This window comes from Choloepus didactylus, chromosome 8 (genome assembly GCF_015220235.1).
Source record: "Choloepus didactylus isolate mChoDid1 chromosome 8, mChoDid1.pri, whole genome shotgun sequence".
Taxonomy (NCBI): Eukaryota; Metazoa; Chordata; class Mammalia; order Pilosa; family Megalonychidae; genus Choloepus; species Choloepus didactylus.
Window position 1 is genome coordinate 123,650,174 of NC_051314.1, and position 22,038 is coordinate 123,672,211.

At 37.2% G+C, this 22,038-nt stretch overlaps 1 protein-coding gene across 1 annotated transcript in view; it reads left to right on the forward strand.

Annotated features, from left to right (window-relative positions):
* Window positions 1–1,743: 1,743 nt before the first annotated feature.
* LOC119542911 (pregnancy zone protein-like) overlaps window positions 1,744–22,038 on the forward strand; it is a 48,866-nt gene continuing 28,571 nt past the window's right edge. The window contains 14 exon segments of the mRNA XM_037847501.1: window positions 1,744–1,812; window positions 4,848–5,045; window positions 5,793–5,946; window positions 6,116–6,192; window positions 6,716–6,736; window positions 7,207–7,375; window positions 8,624–8,708; window positions 10,216–10,339; window positions 11,735–11,849; window positions 13,957–14,066; window positions 15,600–15,692; window positions 15,694–15,762; window positions 16,356–16,583; window positions 18,377–18,440. Of these exon segments, the coding sequence (XP_037703429.1) occupies window positions 1,744–1,812; window positions 4,848–5,045; window positions 5,793–5,946; window positions 6,116–6,192; window positions 6,716–6,736; window positions 7,207–7,375; window positions 8,624–8,708; window positions 10,216–10,339; window positions 11,735–11,849; window positions 13,957–14,066; window positions 15,600–15,692; window positions 15,694–15,762; window positions 16,356–16,583; window positions 18,377–18,440 (1,576 nt within the window).

Sequence of the window (22,038 nt, forward strand, 5' to 3'; positions counted from 1 at the left end):
GGGGAATTTTTTGATTTAGTCAGTTGTATGTGGTGCTCAAAACCATGATTGATTTAACCCTTACATATCAGTTTTATATAGCAAATTTCTCCTGTCACAAAGAGGATTTTCTAAGATAAAAATCAGAAACAAAAAATCAGGAAAAACAGCCTTACTAATAATAACTGACGTATGTGTCAGATACTTTCTAAGTGCTTTACATATGTTAATAAATGTGATCCAATCATATGGGGACTATTATTAACCTTACTTTAGAGTTGAGATTTTTTCTTCTATGCCAGTAGTTCGAACTATGATGCTTCAGTCAAATATGGATTTTAAACTTAGTTATTCGGCATTTGGCCAAAATATAGGTTTGATGCATTTCCAAAAAATATATAATCATGTCTGGGAAAAGTAACACAGAGACCTCTTAAAAATCATTTTTAATTTATCATAAGATCAACTATCTCATATTAAGATAGCAGAGAAAAAGGGTATTGCAACAATGTGGGAATGACATAGAAGATGGGGAAAGCTGGGAAGATTCTGGAAGGGGTGAGAGCATACAGCTTCTAATGAAAGAAGGCAGCAAAACAAAGCCAGAGTTTTACATTTGTTCAGCAAGAATCTGTCCACTACCAAGGGCTACCCAATGTATTTTTACAATTTTTTCCCTTTGACTTGACTTTTCAACACCCATAGTTTATTATCATCATTGGAATTTTAATATCTTACATATCTTTAGTTTTACAGTTCACCAAGGGTTGTCATGTACATTGTCTTTACTTCTCAAACATATATATAAAAATGTAGGTCAAGACCACTCTAGCCTCTATTCATAGGAGAACCCAACTAAACATTCTTCATCCACAGACGTACACAGGGAACATCTCATGTACTACTTTATAGCTAAAACCAGTTCTCTATTCAAAATATACACATTTCAATCTCATGTGGACACACTTTTATTAATGTAACAGCATGGAACTCTCTTATTTTCAAAATTCTTGGAAAGCAAATAGGATGATGATTCACTATTGGTAGAAATATTTTTATATGGCTTAAGGTAAAACTAAATTAGGATGTTCTTTATACAAAATTCATTTCCTTAAAGCATCAAAATAAATTGTCTTTATCTTCTAGAAGTTGAATAAACTAAGAAACAATAAACATTACTTGAGTTAATATATGCAAATGAACTATCATTTTCTTTTTAATAAACAAATAAAGGATAGCTGTGGAAAGCAAAAACAATGGGGAAATTGCCTTCAAACTTATTTTGTCTTAATTCTGTAATAAATTTATTTTCCTTGTTTCATTAAAGAGCCTTTTACGAAGAAGCCTGGGTGAATATATGTGATGCTTCCTGGACAAAAAAAAGAAGAGATTTATTACGTTAATGGCCCTTTAAAAATGTCAAGAATATTGATTGATCCCATCAAAACATGTCATTTATTTTGTTTTATCTTAAAAAGATTTAAGGTACTGATTAATATACTAAGCCAATGGTAGCCTCAAAGTATTATTTTTCAGGCATTTGGACAATTTGAGAAAGTAGATGAAAGAATACTGATGGTCATGGAAATAATCTGGAATTGATTTTTTTAAAACTGGAACAGGTTAATATGTTACAAAAATAAATGGCTGTCAGTTTACTTTCACTGCCCTCAGGTAAAATAAAACCCAGTGAATCTGAGGCAGTAACAGAGTTCAAAGAACCAAGTGTTCAAATTCCCACTCTTTACTATTCCTCTCTACAGGATGAAGGGCTATCAACTGCCCACACCAGTCTTGATTCTACTTTTCCTGCTCCTTCCCATAGAAGTTTCAGCTACTATAGAACAATAAGCAACATTTCCAGAAAAGTCTATTGCCCTCTTTTTTTCCTATTGTGTTATCTGCTTCTTGATTCCTGTCTTTTTATCTATTCCCTAATTCTCTGTTAAATTACCTGTTGTCTAAAAGGCTTGGATGGGTCAGTAAATTGTTATTGCCTATGTGGAAAGATGTGCATTCTAATTCTAGAATACTTAGAGATATGGGGCAGAAACATTTAACAAATATTCACCAAATAAGAATGTAGAATTCTTACCAATAAAAGGTTAAATCCTCTATTGGCTCACAAAATGGGCTGCAGTGTCTTGGCCATTGTGAAATGACTCCATGCCTGTATCTTCCCCAAATCAGGGATTCCAAGATGGATGGATGACATACAGAGAAGCCAGGGTGTGTACATCGGTTCACTCATTACTTCAGTAAATGTTTACAGGCCAACATTAGGTCCTGGGAACATAGAGATTAACAAAATGCAGAACTGCCCTAGATACCTCATAGTGTAGTAAAAGAAACAAGTGGTGCATGGGTAATGAAATACAACATGAACACACAAGCAGTCATTGCAGGATTCTATGAGGATACTCACAAAAGAGAACCTAACTGCTTGGGACCTAATGTAAGGGAAGGGGCATAACAAAGTCTGCATAGAGAAAGTTGCTAGTGTGTGTGTGTTTTTTTTGAAATATTTTAAAAATTACATTATATTCTTTTAAAAAATTTTTATTGTGCTAACATATAAGCAACATAAAACTTGCCATTTTAACCATTTTACATGTACAATCCAGTGGCATTTATTACATTTAGAATGTAGTGCTACCTTCGCTGATAACCATTGCCAAAACATTCTCATCACCTCAAACAGCTCACTCCTAACCCGTTAAGAAATAACTGCCCATCACCACCCTCATCTCCCTGCCCTGCAGTCCCTGGTAACTTCTAATCTATTTTCTGTCTCTATGAGTTTGCTTAATCTAAATATTTTATGTAAGTGAATCATGCCATATTTGTCTTTTGGGGTCTGGATTATTTCACACAGCATGTTTTCAAGGTTCACTCTTATTGCAGCCTGTATCAGGACTCCATTCCATTTATTAGCTGAAAAATATTCCATTGTGTTTACACCACATTTTATTTATCCTTTCATTTTTTTTTTTTTTTTTTTTTGATGACTACTTGGGTTGTTCCCATCTCTTGGCTACTGTGAATAATACTGCTATGAATATTGGTATATAAATATTTATTTGAGTTCCTTTTTTTTTTAAATTTTTTGGAGTATATAAGAATGGAATTGCCAAGTCACATGGTAATTCTAATCTAAATGTTTTGAGGAACTGCCAAACTGTTTTCCACAGCAGCTGTACCATTTTACATTCCCATCAACAATTCACAAGGGTCCAATTTCTCTACACTTGTCATTTTCTGATTTTTTATTAATAGCCATCCTAGTGGTTGTGAAGTGGTATCTAACTGAGGTTTCAATTTGCATTTTCCTAATGACTAATGATGTGGAGTGTCTTTCATGTGCTTATTGGACGTTTGTGTATCTTATTTGGAGAAATGTCTACTCAAATCCTTTGCCCATTTTTTAATTTGGTAGTTTTTCCTTTTGTTTTTGAGTTGTACACTTTCTTTTATGTATTGGTTATTAAATCCTTATCAGATACGTGATTTGCAAATGTTCTCCCATTCTTTAGGGAGATGATGTCCTTTCTTGATAATGTCCTTTCATGCACAAAAGTTTTTAATTTTGATCAAGTGCAACTTACCTATTTTTCTCTTGTTGCTCCTGCTTTTAGTGTGAGAAAACTGCTTTTGAGATATCTTAATAAGCAAATAAAAGCTTTCTAGATAGACAAGGACACTTCAAAAAAAGAGGAAGGCATGTGCAAAAATGCAGTGCATTAGTCAGGGTTCTTTAGAGAAACAGAACCAACAGGATTTATCTGTAAATATGAGATTTTATAAAAGTGTCTCTTGCAGCTGTGGAGATGTATGGGCCCAAATTCCATAGGGCAGGCCACAAGCTGGCAACTCTGATGAAAGTCCTCAATGAACTCCCCAGGAGATCGCTGGCTGGCTGAAGAAGTGAGAGTTCTCTGTTCTTCCTTAAAAGTCTTCAGCTGATTGGATTAAATCCAACTGACTGTATTATCTCATTGCGAAGACACTCCCTTAGTTGATTGTAGAGATAATCAATCACAGATGCAATCAATTGACTGGTGATTTAATAAACCAGCCTTCTGGTTTACTAACCACCCATGAAATGTCATTGCAATAACCATTATGACAGTGATTGCTTGATCAGACAACTCTGCACCATCCTCTGGCCAAGTTGACACATGAACCTAACCATTACATACAGCTTCCCAAATATAGCATGGTTGGGTGATTCGAAGTAAAGGGAAAACAGAGATAGGAGAGCGGTATTTTCTTCTGACTATATATTGCAAAATGTCTGGTGATCATTCTAACTTTCTTTGTCTTCTCTTCCATCACCCAGAGAATGAAAGAAAGAAAAGAGCAAAGGTTGCTTCAGAAACAGTAGTGTAAAGCAGTTCAGGTCCCCACCAGGTATTCAATATTATCTCTCTAGTGCTTCCTGGAACAAAGGAATTTGTGGCATCATCCACGTGAAACTCAAGACCATGTATAGACAGGCTCTTAATGCTTTCAGTGTTGATTAATTGATGAATTCACATTTTGTTACTGCTACTCTAAATTTGGAAATCATTTCTATCCAAATTGTATAATAAATGATGGGCTGCTAGCCTTTGGCTTTGAATATGTTTCCTAATATTATGAAGGTGAACATTTCCACAATACAAGAAAAGCATATTGATATTTAACTTGTTGGGGTCTCCTGATTTCTGTGGGTCTCTTTGGGCTGACCTTTGGGGAATACATCCTGCTATACCACTGCTAAACGGTGGCTGTTTGCAAATGTCTCTAAGATTGGTTGCAATAGCAAAGATTGTCTAGAAAACAACCACAGAAATGACGTCTTTTTGGCCCCTCCATGGCTAACCCAGGCTGCTCTTCCCAGGCAGTACCTGGTGCTGCTCCCATCCCAGCTCTACACTGACGTCCCTGAGATGGTCTGTGTCCTACTAAATCACCTGAATGAGACGGTGACTCTGAGCGTAACCCTGGAGTATGAAAGGCTAAACAGGAGCCTCCTCACGGACGTTGTGGCAGAGGAGGGCTCCTTCTACTGCAGCTCCTTCACTGTGAGTATCGATCTTCCAGGAGGTGGAGCTTGGTAGAGAGAGAGCATATTAGTTGATGCCTTGTGTTCTAACCCTCACCACACACACAAAAAAAAGCATAATAAAGAGAAAATGAGGAGTACAGAGTGAATCTCAAAGTAGATTCTAAGAATGAAAGTCCTATTGAATATGCTTATATAGTATTGACATAAAGATCCAATGCAATAAAGGAAAGTTAACAGCAGTTAGAGGAAAGATTTTGTTTATCTTAAACTTCTGAAGTAAGTAATGTCCATGCCATGATTCTCATTTTCTAGGTAAAGACACTGAGGTTCATAAAATTGAGCGACTTGTCTAGGACCCCATAGATGCTTGATGGTTAACATATTGTCCTTGTAAATGTTTCATTAGCTAACCATACTGGTTTAATCAATAATAATATATAAAGTTCTTGACCAATGGAAAATAAAGTTCCATACTTATTTTAATGCCACCATGCCTGTAAAAATGTAGGTAAGTTTTTTCCTTCACTGTCATGACTGAATTAAAGAATTAGTTTATTTTACTGGAATGATATTTTTCCCTTTAACTAAATCAACCAATGGTTACTATCACGAAACAATAATAATGATTTACTTATGACATGATCCATGAACAGGTTCCTTACTAATTCTCATGGGACTGACCAGGGAAACTGAGGAAATCATAAAGGCAGAAACGTTCAGAGGTGGGTCTGGGCAGACTCTTCAGCTGACTCCTGTTTTACAGATCCCAGAGCACCCATCCTCCCTGGCGTTCATTACTGTGCCGGTGAAGGGACCAACTCAGGACTTTACGAAGAGGAAGTCAATACATATAACAAAAGTAGAGAGCCTGGTGTTTGTCCAAACAGACAAACCCATATACAAATCAGGACAAACAGGTACAAGAGAACCAACAAGGATGAGCAACTTGAAGCAGCAGGCCAGGGTGGTGGGGTTGTGCTATCACATTATTCTGTAGTCACTGAAATCCTGGCATGTTGTTATCTGTGTTATTACACCGGGTTCTCATCAGAGAATCTCATGAGGAAAAAAATCTCTGTGTTTCAGTGAAATTCCGCGTTGTCTCTGTGGATATCAGTTTTTGCCCTTTGAATGAAATGTTGAGTCTCATAACAGGAGGGGAGGTTGTGACAAACAAACAAGAATCTGAAGACTATTCTTTTGGGGAAGCTGAGACCAATAAAAGAGATACTTAAATCTACCACAGTGCAAGATCTAACAAGGGTACCTCCACCAGTGGAATCTAGAGGTCAGGAGCAAGACAATTCATCACTATATTTGTAAACTAAATTAAATATTAATTTTAAGTTGTTTAAAACATGGGTTGTGTTCTTAAAGATCCCAGTCATTTTTATTGACCAGAAGAAGAGACAAGTGCATCTAATTTCTCTCTCAGCCAAATAACCTTGGCAAAATACTTATAATTTGGACTTTTTCATCAATTGTATGTTATATTACAAAAGGAAAGTCATGACTTCATAAAAGATGTATGTCCAAAATCAAGCACATAAACATTTCCTTGTTTTTACAAGAGATCGAGAAACCCACTTTCTCTGACCCAGATTCTCTGTCACTGCCAAGGTCATGGTTTTCTCCTTCTAAATTCCATCTCACATTCATGCAATTTCTTTCTTTCTTTCTTTTCAGTTCCCAGTGGTTTACATTGAGGTAGGTAATATACAGTGTATATCCATTGGAATGAGGATTTATTACATGTTAAAGTGCCTCTCTCCCCCATTTCCCTGCCCCACTAGCACTGCACCAAAACTACCCAAATATTATTTTCCCTGTCCATCTTAAATCCTTTGTAGAAGTGGATAAGGTATAAATGAAGGACAAAAATTCTCTGAAATGATTCAATTCAGTGACTCTTCAAATATTTCTGACCAAAATGATTATGCATAATCTCAGGAAGAGGGGCCAGTGTGAAATGCTAACTGTAATATCTGATAGCTGGTGCACTTATTGCCCTTTTCCCAGTCTGGAGTTTCTAGAACACTTTGCTAATACCTTTGGTGCCAAATTACCAACCATCTCTTATCCAATGCCCAATGTCACTCTTACCTACAAAGCTGCTCTTGCACTCAAATGTACATATTCCAATTGTTTCTACGAACTCATGATATTTTTACCTATAGAATCCCAAGAAGAACCGAATTTTCCAATGGCTGAGTCTCAAACTGTAAGGTGGACTCATCCAGCTCTCTTTCCCACTCTCAACGGAGCCCAGTCTGGGTCACTACAAGGTCATACTGCTGAAGGAGTCCGGAAAAAGAATAGAGCATTCCTTTGAGGTGAAAAAATATGGTAAGAATTCTGCATGTACCAAGGCATGTGTGATATTACAGTATTTAAGACTGAATAGTTTTTATACGTAGACGGCAAGCAAAAGTTTGGTATATAATGGTTGACAGTCGGCAAGCTTTTTGATCAGCCCGGAATTTTGTTAAGCACTCTTTATCCACAATCTCATTTAACCTCGCATCAGTGTTCTGAGGCAATTACCACCGTTATCTCCATTTTACAAATGAGCACATCAATACTAGAAAAGTTAATAACTTAACAAAATCACAGGGGCAAGAGAGATTTGACTAAGTCTGTTTGACCCTATTCAAGCCTGTTTTAAACACTATTCAAACATAATTGTTAATTAAGACATCGCATCATCTACATGCACTGTTAATCATCTGTTGACCTATATCTTACTACTTCTAGGCTATTTCTGGGTTATCTCACAGCTGCCTATACCCTCCACCTCCACTCGCTAATCATAGTCATCAGACACACTGAAGCCATCTTATTAGTTATCACTTACGTGGTGTGCTAAATTAAATTAAATCTTTCATGCTATGACTGAGGAGTCCTATCACAGAACCAGAATTCCCCAAATTTGCCGAAACCACCATGAGAATTAAGGACTAGGGATCTAGTATAACAGTAACACTGTACACCACTATGGGAGAAGCTGAAAAGCAACCCAGTAGGGGGAGTTCATAGATCAGAGAAAAGTTCCTAGCCAGTTCTGAAGCATTGGTGGGCACGGATCTGCCTAAGTGGACCGCAAGGGGGAGCCAATGGAGGAATCTATGGAAGGCTGTTAGCTCTGCATGGCTAGTGCTTCAGTTCGTCCACAGTCAAGCGCCCGGTAGTTGGCCTGGGGTCTGTTAGTCAGCAAGCGTGGCCATAGGGAAGAGCTGGACACAGAAAAAGAGTAAGGACAAGCTGGAGACCCCTGGCCCCTCTGCATCCATTACCATATCAAACCATGACAATCTTCAGAGACCGATGGTGCTGCTTCCTTTTCCACCTTTCAAATCTTGCAAAACTCAGAGAAGGGGATTCAGAGAAATGCAATGCTGGATTAACCAAACTGACTACAAATTGCCATGATACTGAATAGCATCTCCTTTGTCAGTAGCAGCTCTGGTGCTCCTTATTGCAGTTGAAATCATTTCATATGATCCTATGTTGTAAGGTTCTGTAACACAATCCATTACTAATACTCATAAGATCTCCTGCCCATTCTGACCTCTTTTTCTGTTCTTTTGGCAACAGTTTTGTCCAAATTTGAAGTTCAAGTGAAAATGCCCAAGAAAATCGGTTTTCTAGATGAAGAATTTACCTTATCGGTCTGTGGCCTGTGAGTTGCATTTTTTTCATCTCTACTCAATTTCCCTACTTCATTTGAGGGAGTGTATTGCAAATAGCAGTTACTGGACTTTGAAGTATTTTAATTAGAGAAGGAATAATTCCCTCCTCAGCATGCCTGAGCCTCCACAAATTGTGCATGTGTAGTAGCATATGATGTTCTACTACTAGTAACATCATTTACTGAAAAATTAAAATGTATCAGGCAATATTCTAAGTGTCTTGCATGTATTAACCTAGGCAGCACAACTCTAGGGTTCATACACATAACCGGTATGGTATGCCCTGTCCTTTTACTCCAATTTTCTTTATTGAACCCAATTTCTTATATTATGGAGAAACATGGAAAACAGTTGGGGAGAAGCTAGGCAAACACTGTACCTTAAATGATGGCTACATATAGTAGAATTAAAAAAATACGTCTTAGTAATTACCTTCTAGTGTGCAATAAAACATCCTCCATACTCACAAAGAAGAGAAACTACTTCTTGCTTTTGAAATCCACATGAAAAACATGTTTTCATCCTTCTCACAAGCCTCAATGCTTTAAATTTTTCCATCAGAAAGAATGACTTTTGGTGTAGATTTAAAACTAAGATTCAACAGTGATTTAACTTTACTAAATGATTTATTATTTCTCAGTACTTATAGGGATTTGGAGAAAAAAAATCTCCAAAAAGGGGAAGCTTGGGGCACTGAGACAGACTTCACCTACTTCTCAGTTTAGACTCAGTCAATAGGCCTCAAACCTGAGTGTGTGTAAGAATCTACCTGGGTGCTTAGATAAAATGCAGGTTTCTTGGCCCTACCTCCAGAGATTGTAAACACAAATCGAGGAAAGACTCAAGAATCTGCATCTCAACATGTAACTCAGGTATTTCAATGTAGGTGGTCCATAAAGTACACTTTGAATAAACAATAAACTAATAGACTAAGTTCAGCTTTGCCTTAAATCCTTCCATTATATTTGACAGACAAAACCAAGTCATTATACCTTTAACATTTTTATTCTGTCAACAGTGCTTTGCAATCTATCTTTTCATTTATTCTCTTAAAATACATAAGAATTAAGGAGGACTTAGAAATAAGCTTTGTACATATCCTTTAAGTTTTTCCCCTAAAACAACTTGAGGAGGGGTTGACAAAGCTGGAAGCATAACCTAGATAACATGAGAACAGAGAAAGAGAGAAATGGTACAATCTTTACAGGAAAACTTCAACTGAAAGAAAGAGCTGAGAAAAACTAAATTGTTTATTTTCCATTTGGAGATGTTTCAAAAGGATTCATTGTGAAGTATTTTATCTTAAAGTTATGGGTATATTCCTACTTAAATGAGACACAGTCTCTCAGAATAAATACCTCTAAAGCACAAATGCTGTGGAAGGCGATACAATTGCTTTAGATAAATAAGATGGGTGTATAATGGATCAATTAGGTGAAGAAATGACTGAGTTGTTTATATTAGATATCTTTTTCAACTACCACCTTATTGCTCTAGATACACCTATGGAAAGCCGGTCCCTGGACTTGTGACAATTAATGTGTGCAGAACATACTCCCGGAGCCATTCCACCTGCCAAGGCACACATTCACAAAAAATATGTGAAGAATTCAGTCAACAGGTATGTGGAAACCACTCTCCCCCAAAGCACTAATTCAAGATCTGGATTTCTCATGGATTACAATGGTGAACACAATACAATAGTAAACAATGTTTGAAATAGCCACCGGGTAAGAGGACGATCTAATATTGTCCAGCAGTGTTAGATGCCCACTTGTGGGTGGGAGTTGTGAATTTATAGTAGAATGCATTTGGCCAGTTTTGTAATTTTATCCCAGCAGGAATCAAAGGGATATAGTTGAATCTAAAGTTGACTTTTGTCAAATGGAAAACGGAGGAAAAATGTGACAGTTGTTAAGAATTTGACTAATGGGAGAATCAAATGATATGCCATAAAATCTAACTGCATAAGAAAGAATACTAACAAGGGGTAGGTTGAAGAGGCGGGAAACAGAGAGGGACAATGGATTATATCAAAGAGAAAAAGTAATGAGAATAATTAAGAGAAACAGTTGAAAGTAGGGTATGTTCTAGTAAAAAATGGAATGCACAAACTGGTGACTTCAGAGAAAGAACAAGTAAAAGTCCTGGGTATGGCAGTGTGAGCAGGAAAAGAAGAGGATGGAAAAGAAAGTTACTGAAGCTGCAGAGGGTATATAAATGAATGGTGGAGGAGCTGAATGGGCACTCGAGATATACATTGATAAACAAGATAAATGTAAGAGAATCCAACTGTCAAAATCTTTAGAAGATCAGGGAAACTGGGATTAATTTTTATTTTCAAGAGTGCCGTGACATCTATATAAAATAAAATAAATATGATTAAATTTTATTAGGTAATAAGTCTTTTCCGTATACATAAATTCACAATGAGGAAAAACAGTTTATTAAAACCTGAAGCCTAACATTTAGTTTGGTAACCGAATTACTCTAAGGATTCATCCATTCAATGAATATGTATGTTCTATTAATGTCCTGGACATTGAGAAAATATAGTTAGGAAAAAAATCCCTAACCAATATTTATTGGGGAGTGGTTACAGAAGGACTTTTAGAAGATGTTATGTTTAAATTTTGAAGGCCTGTAACTGTTGGCCAAGGTAAGAATGGAAGAAAGCAATGTATCACTTGAAGCAACAAATGCAAAAAGATAGAATTGCAAAATACTGGCACATTTGGAAACTCAAACTCAAAAAGTAGTTTAATGTGGCAACACTCGGGCTGGTTTTTCTGAAGAGAGGGGAGAAAGGCAAAGTTGGACAATGAATAACTCAATCAATGATCAATGAAGAAATTTTATGTCATTCCTGGGCTTAGGAAAGGATAAGCTCCAAAAGGATGACCAGAATATTTATAAAAGATTGTTTCTATGACCAACAAATAGTGTTCATATATTGATAAATGACTTTTCTGATAGCAAATCAGAGGACCCAGTGATTCTCTTCCTTTCTCTTCAGGCAGACAATGAAGGCTGTTTCACACAACTGGTAAAGACTAAAGTATTTCAGCTGAGACAAAAAGGGAACGACATGGCAATACAAGTGGAAGCCAAAGTCAGAGAGGAGGGAACAGGTTTGTGTTATTTAAAAATATTTATTAATTCAATACACATTTCTCAAATTTCCATTCTATATAAAATACTTTATAGTTGCTGGGGACTATGAAAATGCATAGTCCCTGACTTCACTCACATATGTATAACCATAACAAAATTTCCACAAAGAAAGTGAAAACTAAGGGCCAAATATGGATGAAGAGAGAGGTAATTAATTCTAATATAGAGTCAGAAGACAATTTTATAGATAACGTGGCATTGGAGCTGACTCTTTCAGAATGGGTAAAATTTTGAAACATAGTGATGAATGGGGAAAGTAATCAGAGAACAAATGAACTCAACTGTAAAAGAGCCTGAAAATGTAGGCTGGTTCTAGGTTGTGGAGGAAAATATATCTTATACCAAAGGGTTATGTGGGGAACTGAGTCTTCCATGTTGCCTGAGGCATATCTGGGGTGGTGGCTTGGACTGCTGAGCTGCAGGCCTGCATAGAATGCCATGCAGGCCCGCCCTGTAAAGATGTGTGTCTTGTGACTACCATTGTCTTAAACCTAGATTGTATTCACCTGATGTAAACCTAGATTGTATACACCTGATGTAAACATAGGTATCTGGTGGGCTCTCCCCGACCTGAGGACCTTTAGCATGTACACGTGATCTTCTGAAATAAATAGCTGGAGCAAGGCTGCATTGTCATCCACTTAGCACGAGATGCAAGTGGGCCCCCTGCTCCCTTAATTCTTAGCTTTGTGTCCGTGTCTCATTCCTGCGTCGCCCTGTCAGCAATAGGGTTACATTTTATTCTGAAATCATTGGTCATCTCCAGATATATTTGAGGAGAATAACCTAAATAAATTGATGTTTTTAAAAAGATATCTCTAGTAGCCATGAGAAAGACAGACTGGATGAAACATTTTTGCAATGTGATACATAAGGAGATTGTTGTGGCAGCCCTAGTGAAAGATGGTATCATGGTAGACTAGGAAAGTTGTAAATATAAACAAATAAGGAGTAAAGTTTACTGGTGTTTTGCAGGTAAAATAAATTCATCTTATTGATAGATTTGGTATGAAAGGAAAAGATGTGGAGAATTCAAAGATGCCTGCAAAGATCCCCAATCTGGGGCCTGGGAAATGGAAACACCATTTACTGAGGAAGGAGTAGATGAGAATGGGTCAAAAATAATTAATATTAATTTGGAATTCAAATTGAAGTGGATACATCCAACTAATAGTTTAAAAAGAGCGAGAGCAAAATCAGGACCAGAGATGTAAATCTGGGAGTCATTCTCATTGTGTCCATATCCCCCTGAAAGTGAACCCAGTTTCTCTAAAAGTGAGCTCATTTAGCATTGCTAAATTTAAGACAGATACAGGACAAAGAGGGGTCCAAGAGTAGGAGCAACAACATTTAAAAGAGAGGCAGTATCAAGTAAATCAGCATAATAAAATTAGAAGTCATACAGATAGGGGGAAAATAAGAGTGTACAACTTAGAAGTCACAGGAAGGAAGAGTTTCAGTGATACTTACATATGGAGCTTTCATGTACCATGATGTCTGAGATGAGAATACTATACTGGGGGCAAATGAGGGAGCATTTAGTATTTGATAGAGCAGTATTTTAGATGGTGAAAACAAAAATACAGATTACTCTTCAATGAATGGAAAAGCACCAGGTGTTGCCCATATTGTGGATAGGCTATGCAGCGAAGAGAAAGAACGTGAAGGGGAGGTAGCTCGTGATAGAAACGTAAGCATATTTTTAGGCCAAAGTGAAGAATCTCATATGCAGAAAGCTGTGGGGGGAGGGCAGGGATGTGAGAGAGGCAGAAGGCAGAAATAAGAATGGAGCAAGATCACAGAGGAGATGAGAAGGACTTAAGAACATCGATGGAACAAGGAGAGAGACTTGTGCAACAGGGGAATTTGGAAATTGTGGATACCAATAAATTTTGATATGAAGGTGATGCTGATGGAGTACTTGTCAAATAGCTTCTATCTTCTAAGTGAGAGAAATTCTCGAAAGAAGAAAAGAGTATTTCATTATGATGGAATGAAGCTGGGGTGGAGGCAGGAAGTGAGCTGTGAGCGCATAGAGCCGTTCAACTTTGCTTTCTTTTTCAGGGTTGGAATTAACAGGCTATGGATCATGTGAAATTACCAATACCTTAAGCAAACTTAAATTTATTAAAGTAGATTCACATTACAGACGTGGGCTTCCTTTCTTTGGGCAGGTAAGATATCTTTACAACATAAACATAATTTGGGGGGTGAGGTTTGTAGGAAATTAAATCAGAAATCAAAATGCATTCCAAAAATGAATATTTATTTAAAACAAGAAAACAATTATTGCAAATTACTAATTTAAAAAGCATATACCGTCACAAAATCCAGAAAAAAACACATTTTTATTAATTAACCTCCTAATACAACTGTATAGTATATTTTCTCTATGTAGTTTGGCTGCATACTCTGATTTCCTCTTTTTAGACAATAATTTTGTAATATCATTTTCCAGAGAAACAATAAAAATATACTCTTTCATCTAGATGGTGGGTTTATCATTAATATTATTTTTTTAATTTTTATTATTGGGAGTTTAGAAAAGTTTCTTTAAGCTTAAAGCTCAATATTGGTAATATCAATATCATTTGGACTGTTATCCTATTAGGAAGCTATCAGTTTTCTTTCAGATAAGATGCAATATCTAAGAATCCTGGGTATTTCTAATTTTCTTGTATAGTAACTAATATTTGGATTGACAGAATATGGTCAATGTCCTCATTTTAGTAGCATACTGTGAATTTTATATTTTCTTCATTTATTCCAGTATTTCTTATCAAATTGGCAAGTAATTAATAAATGAATAGATATGATTGGGAAAGCCCATTTCAGGCTGTCGGGAAAAGGTGAGAAAACCAAGGACTTGAAGGATGAGTTTGAGTTGGCCAGAAGTTTAAGATAGAGAGGAGAATGGCCAAGACTAGAAGCAAAATAGCTTTGCAAGAACAAAGAACTAAAAGGCAGCCACAGAGACTGCTGCTGACATAGAAGGTATAACTGAATTGACTTGTGACTGAATAGTTGTGGAAAAGCAGGAACAGATCTTGAAGGGGCTTGTAGGACATGTTTAAGATTTTGGGACTTATGCTAGGGGACTGAGTGTGATTTAAGATTTATTAGAAGGAGAGTAACATGATCAGATTTGTTCATGTTATAGGGTTTGAGATAAGGATGAACTGGCAAGAAGGAGGATTATGTAAGACTAAATAGAAGCCTACTGGAAACCAGAAGAAGAAAATAATAATTGCTTTTTGTTTTGTTTCACTAGGATGGTAGCAGTGAATTTGGAGGGAAATACACAGGATTAAAATAAGCATAGCAGGAAGAGACAGCACTTGGCAATAGGTTGGTTATAGGCATAAGAGAGAAAATGGCTAAGAAAGACCCCAGAATTCATGCATAAACTACTGGGTAGATTGAAGGACCATATGCTGAGATGGAGAACATCAGAGAAGAAGATTTGAGAAGGTAGCATTCAGAATCCACTTTTAGATATTTTCTATTTGAATGTGAGATATCCAAATAAAAATGACAAGTAGAAAAATAAGAGTTTAGTGCCCAGAAAACGATTCTTGTTGCCAGATTCTAAAACCTTCAGTAAATGACAGGGAGTGACCAAGGAGTCAAGAGATGAACATAACAAAGAGAGGAAGATGTTTTTGCTATAAGACACTTGTGGACAAATATCACTTTCATATTTCCAGGTTCTTCTAGTTGATGAAAAGGATCAGCCAATCCCCAACAGAAGAATACTTGTCTATGTGGATGCAGCTAGATACCACTCCAGCTTTACCACTAAATGAGCATGGTTTGGTGGATATTTCCATTGATACCACCAACTTCACAGCTTCTTTCATTACAGTTATAGTAAGTGGAAAGGGGAATCTTGGAATTAAAATATAGACATCACATTATTATTATAATAACCATATATTTAGGGATATATAGAAACATGAAATCTAGGGAGAAAAGAAAAGATAATAAAGAGTAAAATGGAAATTATGCAATTTGGAGATCTAAGTTATAAGAAATATGAAATTCTCTGTCAAAAAACTTTTACTTTAGATATACTGTTTACAAACAACATGGTCTAGTTTCAAGAGGTAACAAATATATCATCTGGGTATTCTCTTGAAAACGTCAACATTTTTTTCTGATTTTAAGATAAATTAGGCTTTTCTTGATTTCCTTGGTAAACTGCTATTTTTGTTATGGGTTGAATAATCAGATATTCTTATGCAACTTGCAACCATAAAGTTTTGAGAAAAAGTTATTGATCTTGATCATAAGTGAATAATATATACTGAATCAGTATAGCATAACCCCTAAGTGACTTTAGGAGGAAGTCATTTATAGATTATGCTTCATTTGGGACAGCAGCCTGTTTGTGTGGTTCCAATATATATATTTGACATATTAATAAGAAAAAGCCTATTTATGGCTTTTATTTCTTCAATTAGGTCACTTACAAACCAACTACTCCCTGTTATGATGACTGGTGGCTTGAAGAACTTCATACAGAAGCACGGCACTCTTTAAGGAATGTTTTCTCTCCGAGCAAGAGTTTTGTTCACCTTGAACCTGTAGCTGGTACTTTGACCTGTGGGCAAAACCAGGAAATCAAGGCACGCTACATCTTGAATGAACACATCCTGCAGGACCAAGAAGAGCTAATCTTCTATTATTTGGTAAGAATAAAGGCCACTATAGCTCTCTCTAGTTAGGTAGATTCCAAAAATGTGGGGTTTCTGTCTAATTTATAAGCTATCAATACCAATATTATTTTTGTTTTATGCTTGAAGAGAAGTTATTTCCTAACAAAATTACTAAAGCTTTTCTTTCTCACTGACATTCTGATCGTCACTGAGACTTAATGGGGTTTTTTTCTTGCTGGGTTCCAAAGGCAAATTATTAAGTGGGAGAAGAAACAGTCTAAGACAAAAGCTTTGTTAGTCAAAGAAAATGTTCTTCTTTTAGCTCAGTAATAAATAAGAAAAGGGAACTAAGAATTTATTCAGAAGGAAATAAAAGTTATGAACAATCTTTTGGAAAAATATCCAATTTTGACATTAATTGGAGAAAATGAAAATTTAAAAAAAAAAAAACAAATAGCATTTTAAACCCATAATGCTCCTAAATAATTACAACTCATGACAGGTGTAATTGCAGGGAAAAGGTACATTAACAGGCACATTAAAAGTTGACATGATACTTTTGATGCCAGTATGCCCATGTGTGTCCCAAAACTTAAAATGTCTAAAGCTGGTATTTACCCAAATAAATCACTGTAAGAAGAAAAAATTGTTTCCGTTTGCTAAAGCTGCCAAAATGCAGTTTACCAGAAATGGATTGGCTTTTACAATGGGGGTTTATTAGTTTACAAATTTACAGTTCTAAGGCCATGAAAATGTCCCAATTAAGGCATCAAGAGTAAGATACCTTCTCTTGGGAAAGGCCGATGGCATCTGGGGTTCCTCTGTCACATGAGAAGGCACGTAGCCAGAGCCTGCTGGGCCTCTCCCAGGTTTAGCTTCTGGTTTCTGTGGCTTTCTCCAAAATGTCTCTGGGCTTCTCTCTTAGCTTCTCCCAGAGGCAAACTCTGGGTTAGATATCTTAGCTTCTCTTGGCTCTGGGCTCTCTCCAAAATGTCTCTGCCTTTTATCCTTTCATAGAGGACTCCAACAAAGGGATTAAGACCCACCTTGAATGGGTGGGGTCACATCTTCATGGAAACAACCTAATCAAAAGGTCCCACCCACAATAGGTCTGCTCCTATAATATTGGATTAAAAGAACATAACTTCTGGGGTACATAACAGATCCAAACCAGTACAAAAATTATATGCAAAAAGTTCTGTATGGGAACATTAACTATAAATAAAAATTTTTAAATATGTTATAATAAAGAATTAATGAATATAATCTCAGCTCTATTGCTTCCTAGTTATGGAACCTGGGACAATTTATCTAATCTCATCTGTAAAGAGAAATGTCAGTCAGCGCACCTGAATACTGGAGATAATATTAATACCTACTCCAAGTGCAAACTAAATAAAAATCTCAAAACTAAATTATTTACTTCTGTACTTATCACATAGAGAGTACACATTTAGTTTTTTAAAAATAGAGGCAGCAATAGACAATACTTACATATATCTGCCTTCATTATATCTTGCTTTGCATGTAACAGATGCCTAAATAGTTGTTGAAAGAATAATATGAAAAGTTGAAATCTTAATATTCAATAGAAATAGTAATTGTTAAGTAAAATAGTATAATAATTAGTAAAATTGTGTATTCTAAGAATTTTAAATATGTAAATATTCATATAAGAAAATATTGATAGGGAAAATTAGTGATTGAAAACAACTTCTGGGTTGGAGTAATGAGACAATTGGTTATTTGTGTATTATGGATGTGTTTCAGTAAGTTTAATGTGTTTACTTTAAAAGAATAAGGGATGCATTTCCTTTTGTCTTCAGATAAAAGCAAGAGGGGGCATCTCCCAGTCAGGAATGGAAGTGTTGTCCACTGGTCAAGGAAACAGTAAGTATTTTTAGGATTTCTTATTTTTTCTCTCATCTCTCTAAATCCTGAACAATTTAGTAAGAAAATTTAGCAATTTTCACAGTAAGGGAAATGGTCCCCAAACTTCTTCCAACTAAAGATTGGAATGCTGATAAACTAGGATCACATACTGGGTTTATTTCAGTACATTTAGTGATTTCTTCTTTTTGTAACATTTCAATACTTTACATTTTATTTCTAAAGTAAAATATATTCATTTTATAAGGCTTAAGATTCTGATGGATATAGTAGGAGCAAGAAAAAAAAAAAAGACTTAAGAAATGCAAAAAAAAAAAAAAGCAAAATTTTACTTTATTTTACTCTATTTTTGTGTTAGTTTTCCATTATTGCTCCTGTAAAACATCACCACAAATTTACTGGCTTAAAACAACACCAATTGAATTAAGGAGAGGAACCTAAGATGGCGACTAGGTGAGACAGAGAAAAAAACACCTCCGTGGAAAACACTAGATAAAAAACCAGAAAGGACCCAGAACACCACTTCCAAAGTAGCACCAGCCGGACAAGTTCTGCTAAAGCCACAGTGAACATGCGTTTGGTGAAACCAGGAGTCTGCATTCTGAAACAAGTGAGTGAGTGGGCTGATCCGTCGGCCACGCTGCAGTGGGGGGAGATGCTGGGCTGGCATTTTTTTCTTTTTTAAAAAAAGAGAGAAGCCCAGGAACAGCTGCAGATAAGACTGGAGCAGTCTGGACTAACACCTCGGTGTCTGGGGTGGAGGATACCCCTTCCCACACCCACTGCAGATTGTCTCGGGTCCAGGGAAACAAAGGGGAGAAACCCAGCCTCGCGGCCGTCACCCCAGCGGGCGGGGCTGCTCCTGCCCGGGGCCGAGCACACAGCACGGAGCCCAGCTGAGAAGCCCAGTCTTGCAGCCATCTCCCCAGCGGGCGGGGCTGCTCCTGCCCGGGGCTGAGCACACAGCACAGAGCCGAGCAGAGAGGCCCAGTCTCGCGGCCTCCACCCCAGCAGGCGGGGCTGCTCCTGCCCAGGGCCAAAAACACAGCACAGACCCCAGACAAGAAACCCAGCCTGACAGGGAGTTGTTCCCGCAGCACCGCTCACACGACACAATATTGGCCATGGACAGTGGCCTTGAATACACCCACGGCTGATTGTCCCAGAGCTGGGAGAGCGGAACTGTACAGAAAGGGGGAAGTTAACGCATCCCATTCAACCATCTTTGAAGTGGGCTGGGAACGCCCCTACACAGCCCGGCGGCCCAGGGCTTCCCTGGAGGCCAACGCTCACCTGTGACGTGGCACGGCCCTCCCCCCCCCTCAACAGAGGTCCGGGAAAAGCACAGCAGGGAGGGGGGAACTGCTCAGAAATCCCAGGGAACCTACGCCAATACCAAGGACTTTTGTGTCAGTGGCAGAGAACAGCCTTAAATCTCTGGGAACACCTGGGAGGTTTGATTGCTAAACCTGCCCTTACTCCCTAACCACTCAGGCACACGCCCCTCATTGAGGGCAGACAGCACCAACAACACACCCAAATTAAGTGCACCAATTGGACCCCAAAAGAATCAGACCCCCACATAACACAAAGTTGGGGAGAACTGACTTGAGGGGAATAAGTGACTCATGGACGCCATCTGCTGGTTAGTTAAAGTCTATGTCACCAAACTGCAATTCTAACAAATTAAAGATCAAGTAAAGCAAATGCCAAGAGGCCAAAAACAACAGAAAATCTTAAAGCATATGATAAAACCAGATGACATGGAGAACTCGAACCCAAACACTCAAATCAAAAGATCTGAAGACACACAGTTCCTGGCAGAATTAATCAAAGAACTACAGACAGGCAAAGAGAGCATGGCACAGGATATAAAAGACTTGAAGAAGAGCATGGCACAGAATATGAAAGACATAAAAAAGACCCTAGAAGAGCATAAAGAAGATATTGCAAGAGTAAATTAAAAAATAGACGATCTTATGGAAATTAAAGAAACTGTAGGCCAAATTAAAAAGATTCTGGATACTCATAATACAAGATTAGAGGGAGCTGAACAACAACTCAACCTCCTCGAGGAGCACAGAACAGAAAATGAAAGAACAAAAGAAAGAATGGGGAAAAAATTGAAAAAATCGAAATGGATCTCAGGGATATGATAGATAAAATAAAACATCCAAACTTAAGACACATTGGTGTCCCAGAAGGGGAAGAGAAGGGTAAAGGTCTAGAAAGAGTATTCAAAGAAATTGTTGGGGAAAACTTCCCAAACCTTCTACACAATATAAATACACAAAGCATAAATGCCCAGTGAACTCCAAAGGGAATAAATTCAAACAAACCCACTCCAAGACATATTCTGATCAGACTGTCAAATACTGAAGAGAAGGAGCAAGTTCTGAAAGCAGCAAGAGAAAAGCAATTCATCACATACAAAGGAAACAACATAAGACTAAGTAATGACTACTCAGCGACCACCATGGAGGCGAGAAGGCAGTGGCATGACATATTTAAAATTCTGAGAGAGGAAAATTTCCAACCAAGAATACTTTATCCAGCAAAACTCTCCTTCAAATTTGAGGGAGAGCTTAAATTTTTCACAGACAAACAAATGCTGAGAGAGTTTGCTAATAAAAGACCTGCCCTACTTCAGATACTAAAGAGAGGCCTACCGACAGAGAAACAAAGAAATGAAAGAGAGATATAGAGACTTTTAACAGGCATATATAGAATATTACATCCCAGGTCACTGGGACACATGTTCTTCACTACTGATCACGGATCTTTCTCCAGAATGGACTGTATGTGGGGACATAAAAACAAGCCTCAATAAAATAAAAAATACAAAAATGAAGTTGTTCAAAGAACATTCTCTGCCCACAATGGAATACAAATAGAAGTCAATAACCATCAGAGACTTGGAGAATTCACAAACACCTGAAAGATAAGAATGAGGGGGAGATGAAAACATTCCCGGACAATCAAAAGCTGAGGAACTTCATCACCAGTAGATCAGTCCTAAGCAGGCTGAAAGGAAGGGACACTAAACAATTGACTGAAACCACATGAAGAAATAAAGATTCCCAGTAAAGATCACATGGTAGATATAAAGACCAGTACTACTGTGTAGTTGATTTATAACTCCATTATTTACTTCCTATAGGATCTAAAATACATAAACTGTAATGATAAATCGGTGCTTTTGGACTCAATGTAAAATATGTAATTCTTGACAAGAACTACATAAAGGTGGGGGAATGGAGGAGTATAGGAACACAGTTTACATGTCCTATTGAAGTTAAGTTGGTTTCAAAGGAAAACAAGATTGTTATAGATTTAAGAGGTTAAATTTAAGCCCCATGGTAAACAAAGAAAGTATCAAAGAATATGACCAAAGAGATGAAAAGTAGAGTAGGGGTTCCAAGAAGTGGGGGAAAGGGCAATGGGGAGTTAAGAAATGAGAGTAGGGGCTTTGGTTTGGGGTGAAGGGAAACTTCTAGAAATGGATGGTGGGAAGGTGATAGCATTGCAACATTCTAAATGTGATTAATCCCACTAAGGGAATGCTAGGGAGGGGTGGAATAGGAAGATTTAGGCTATA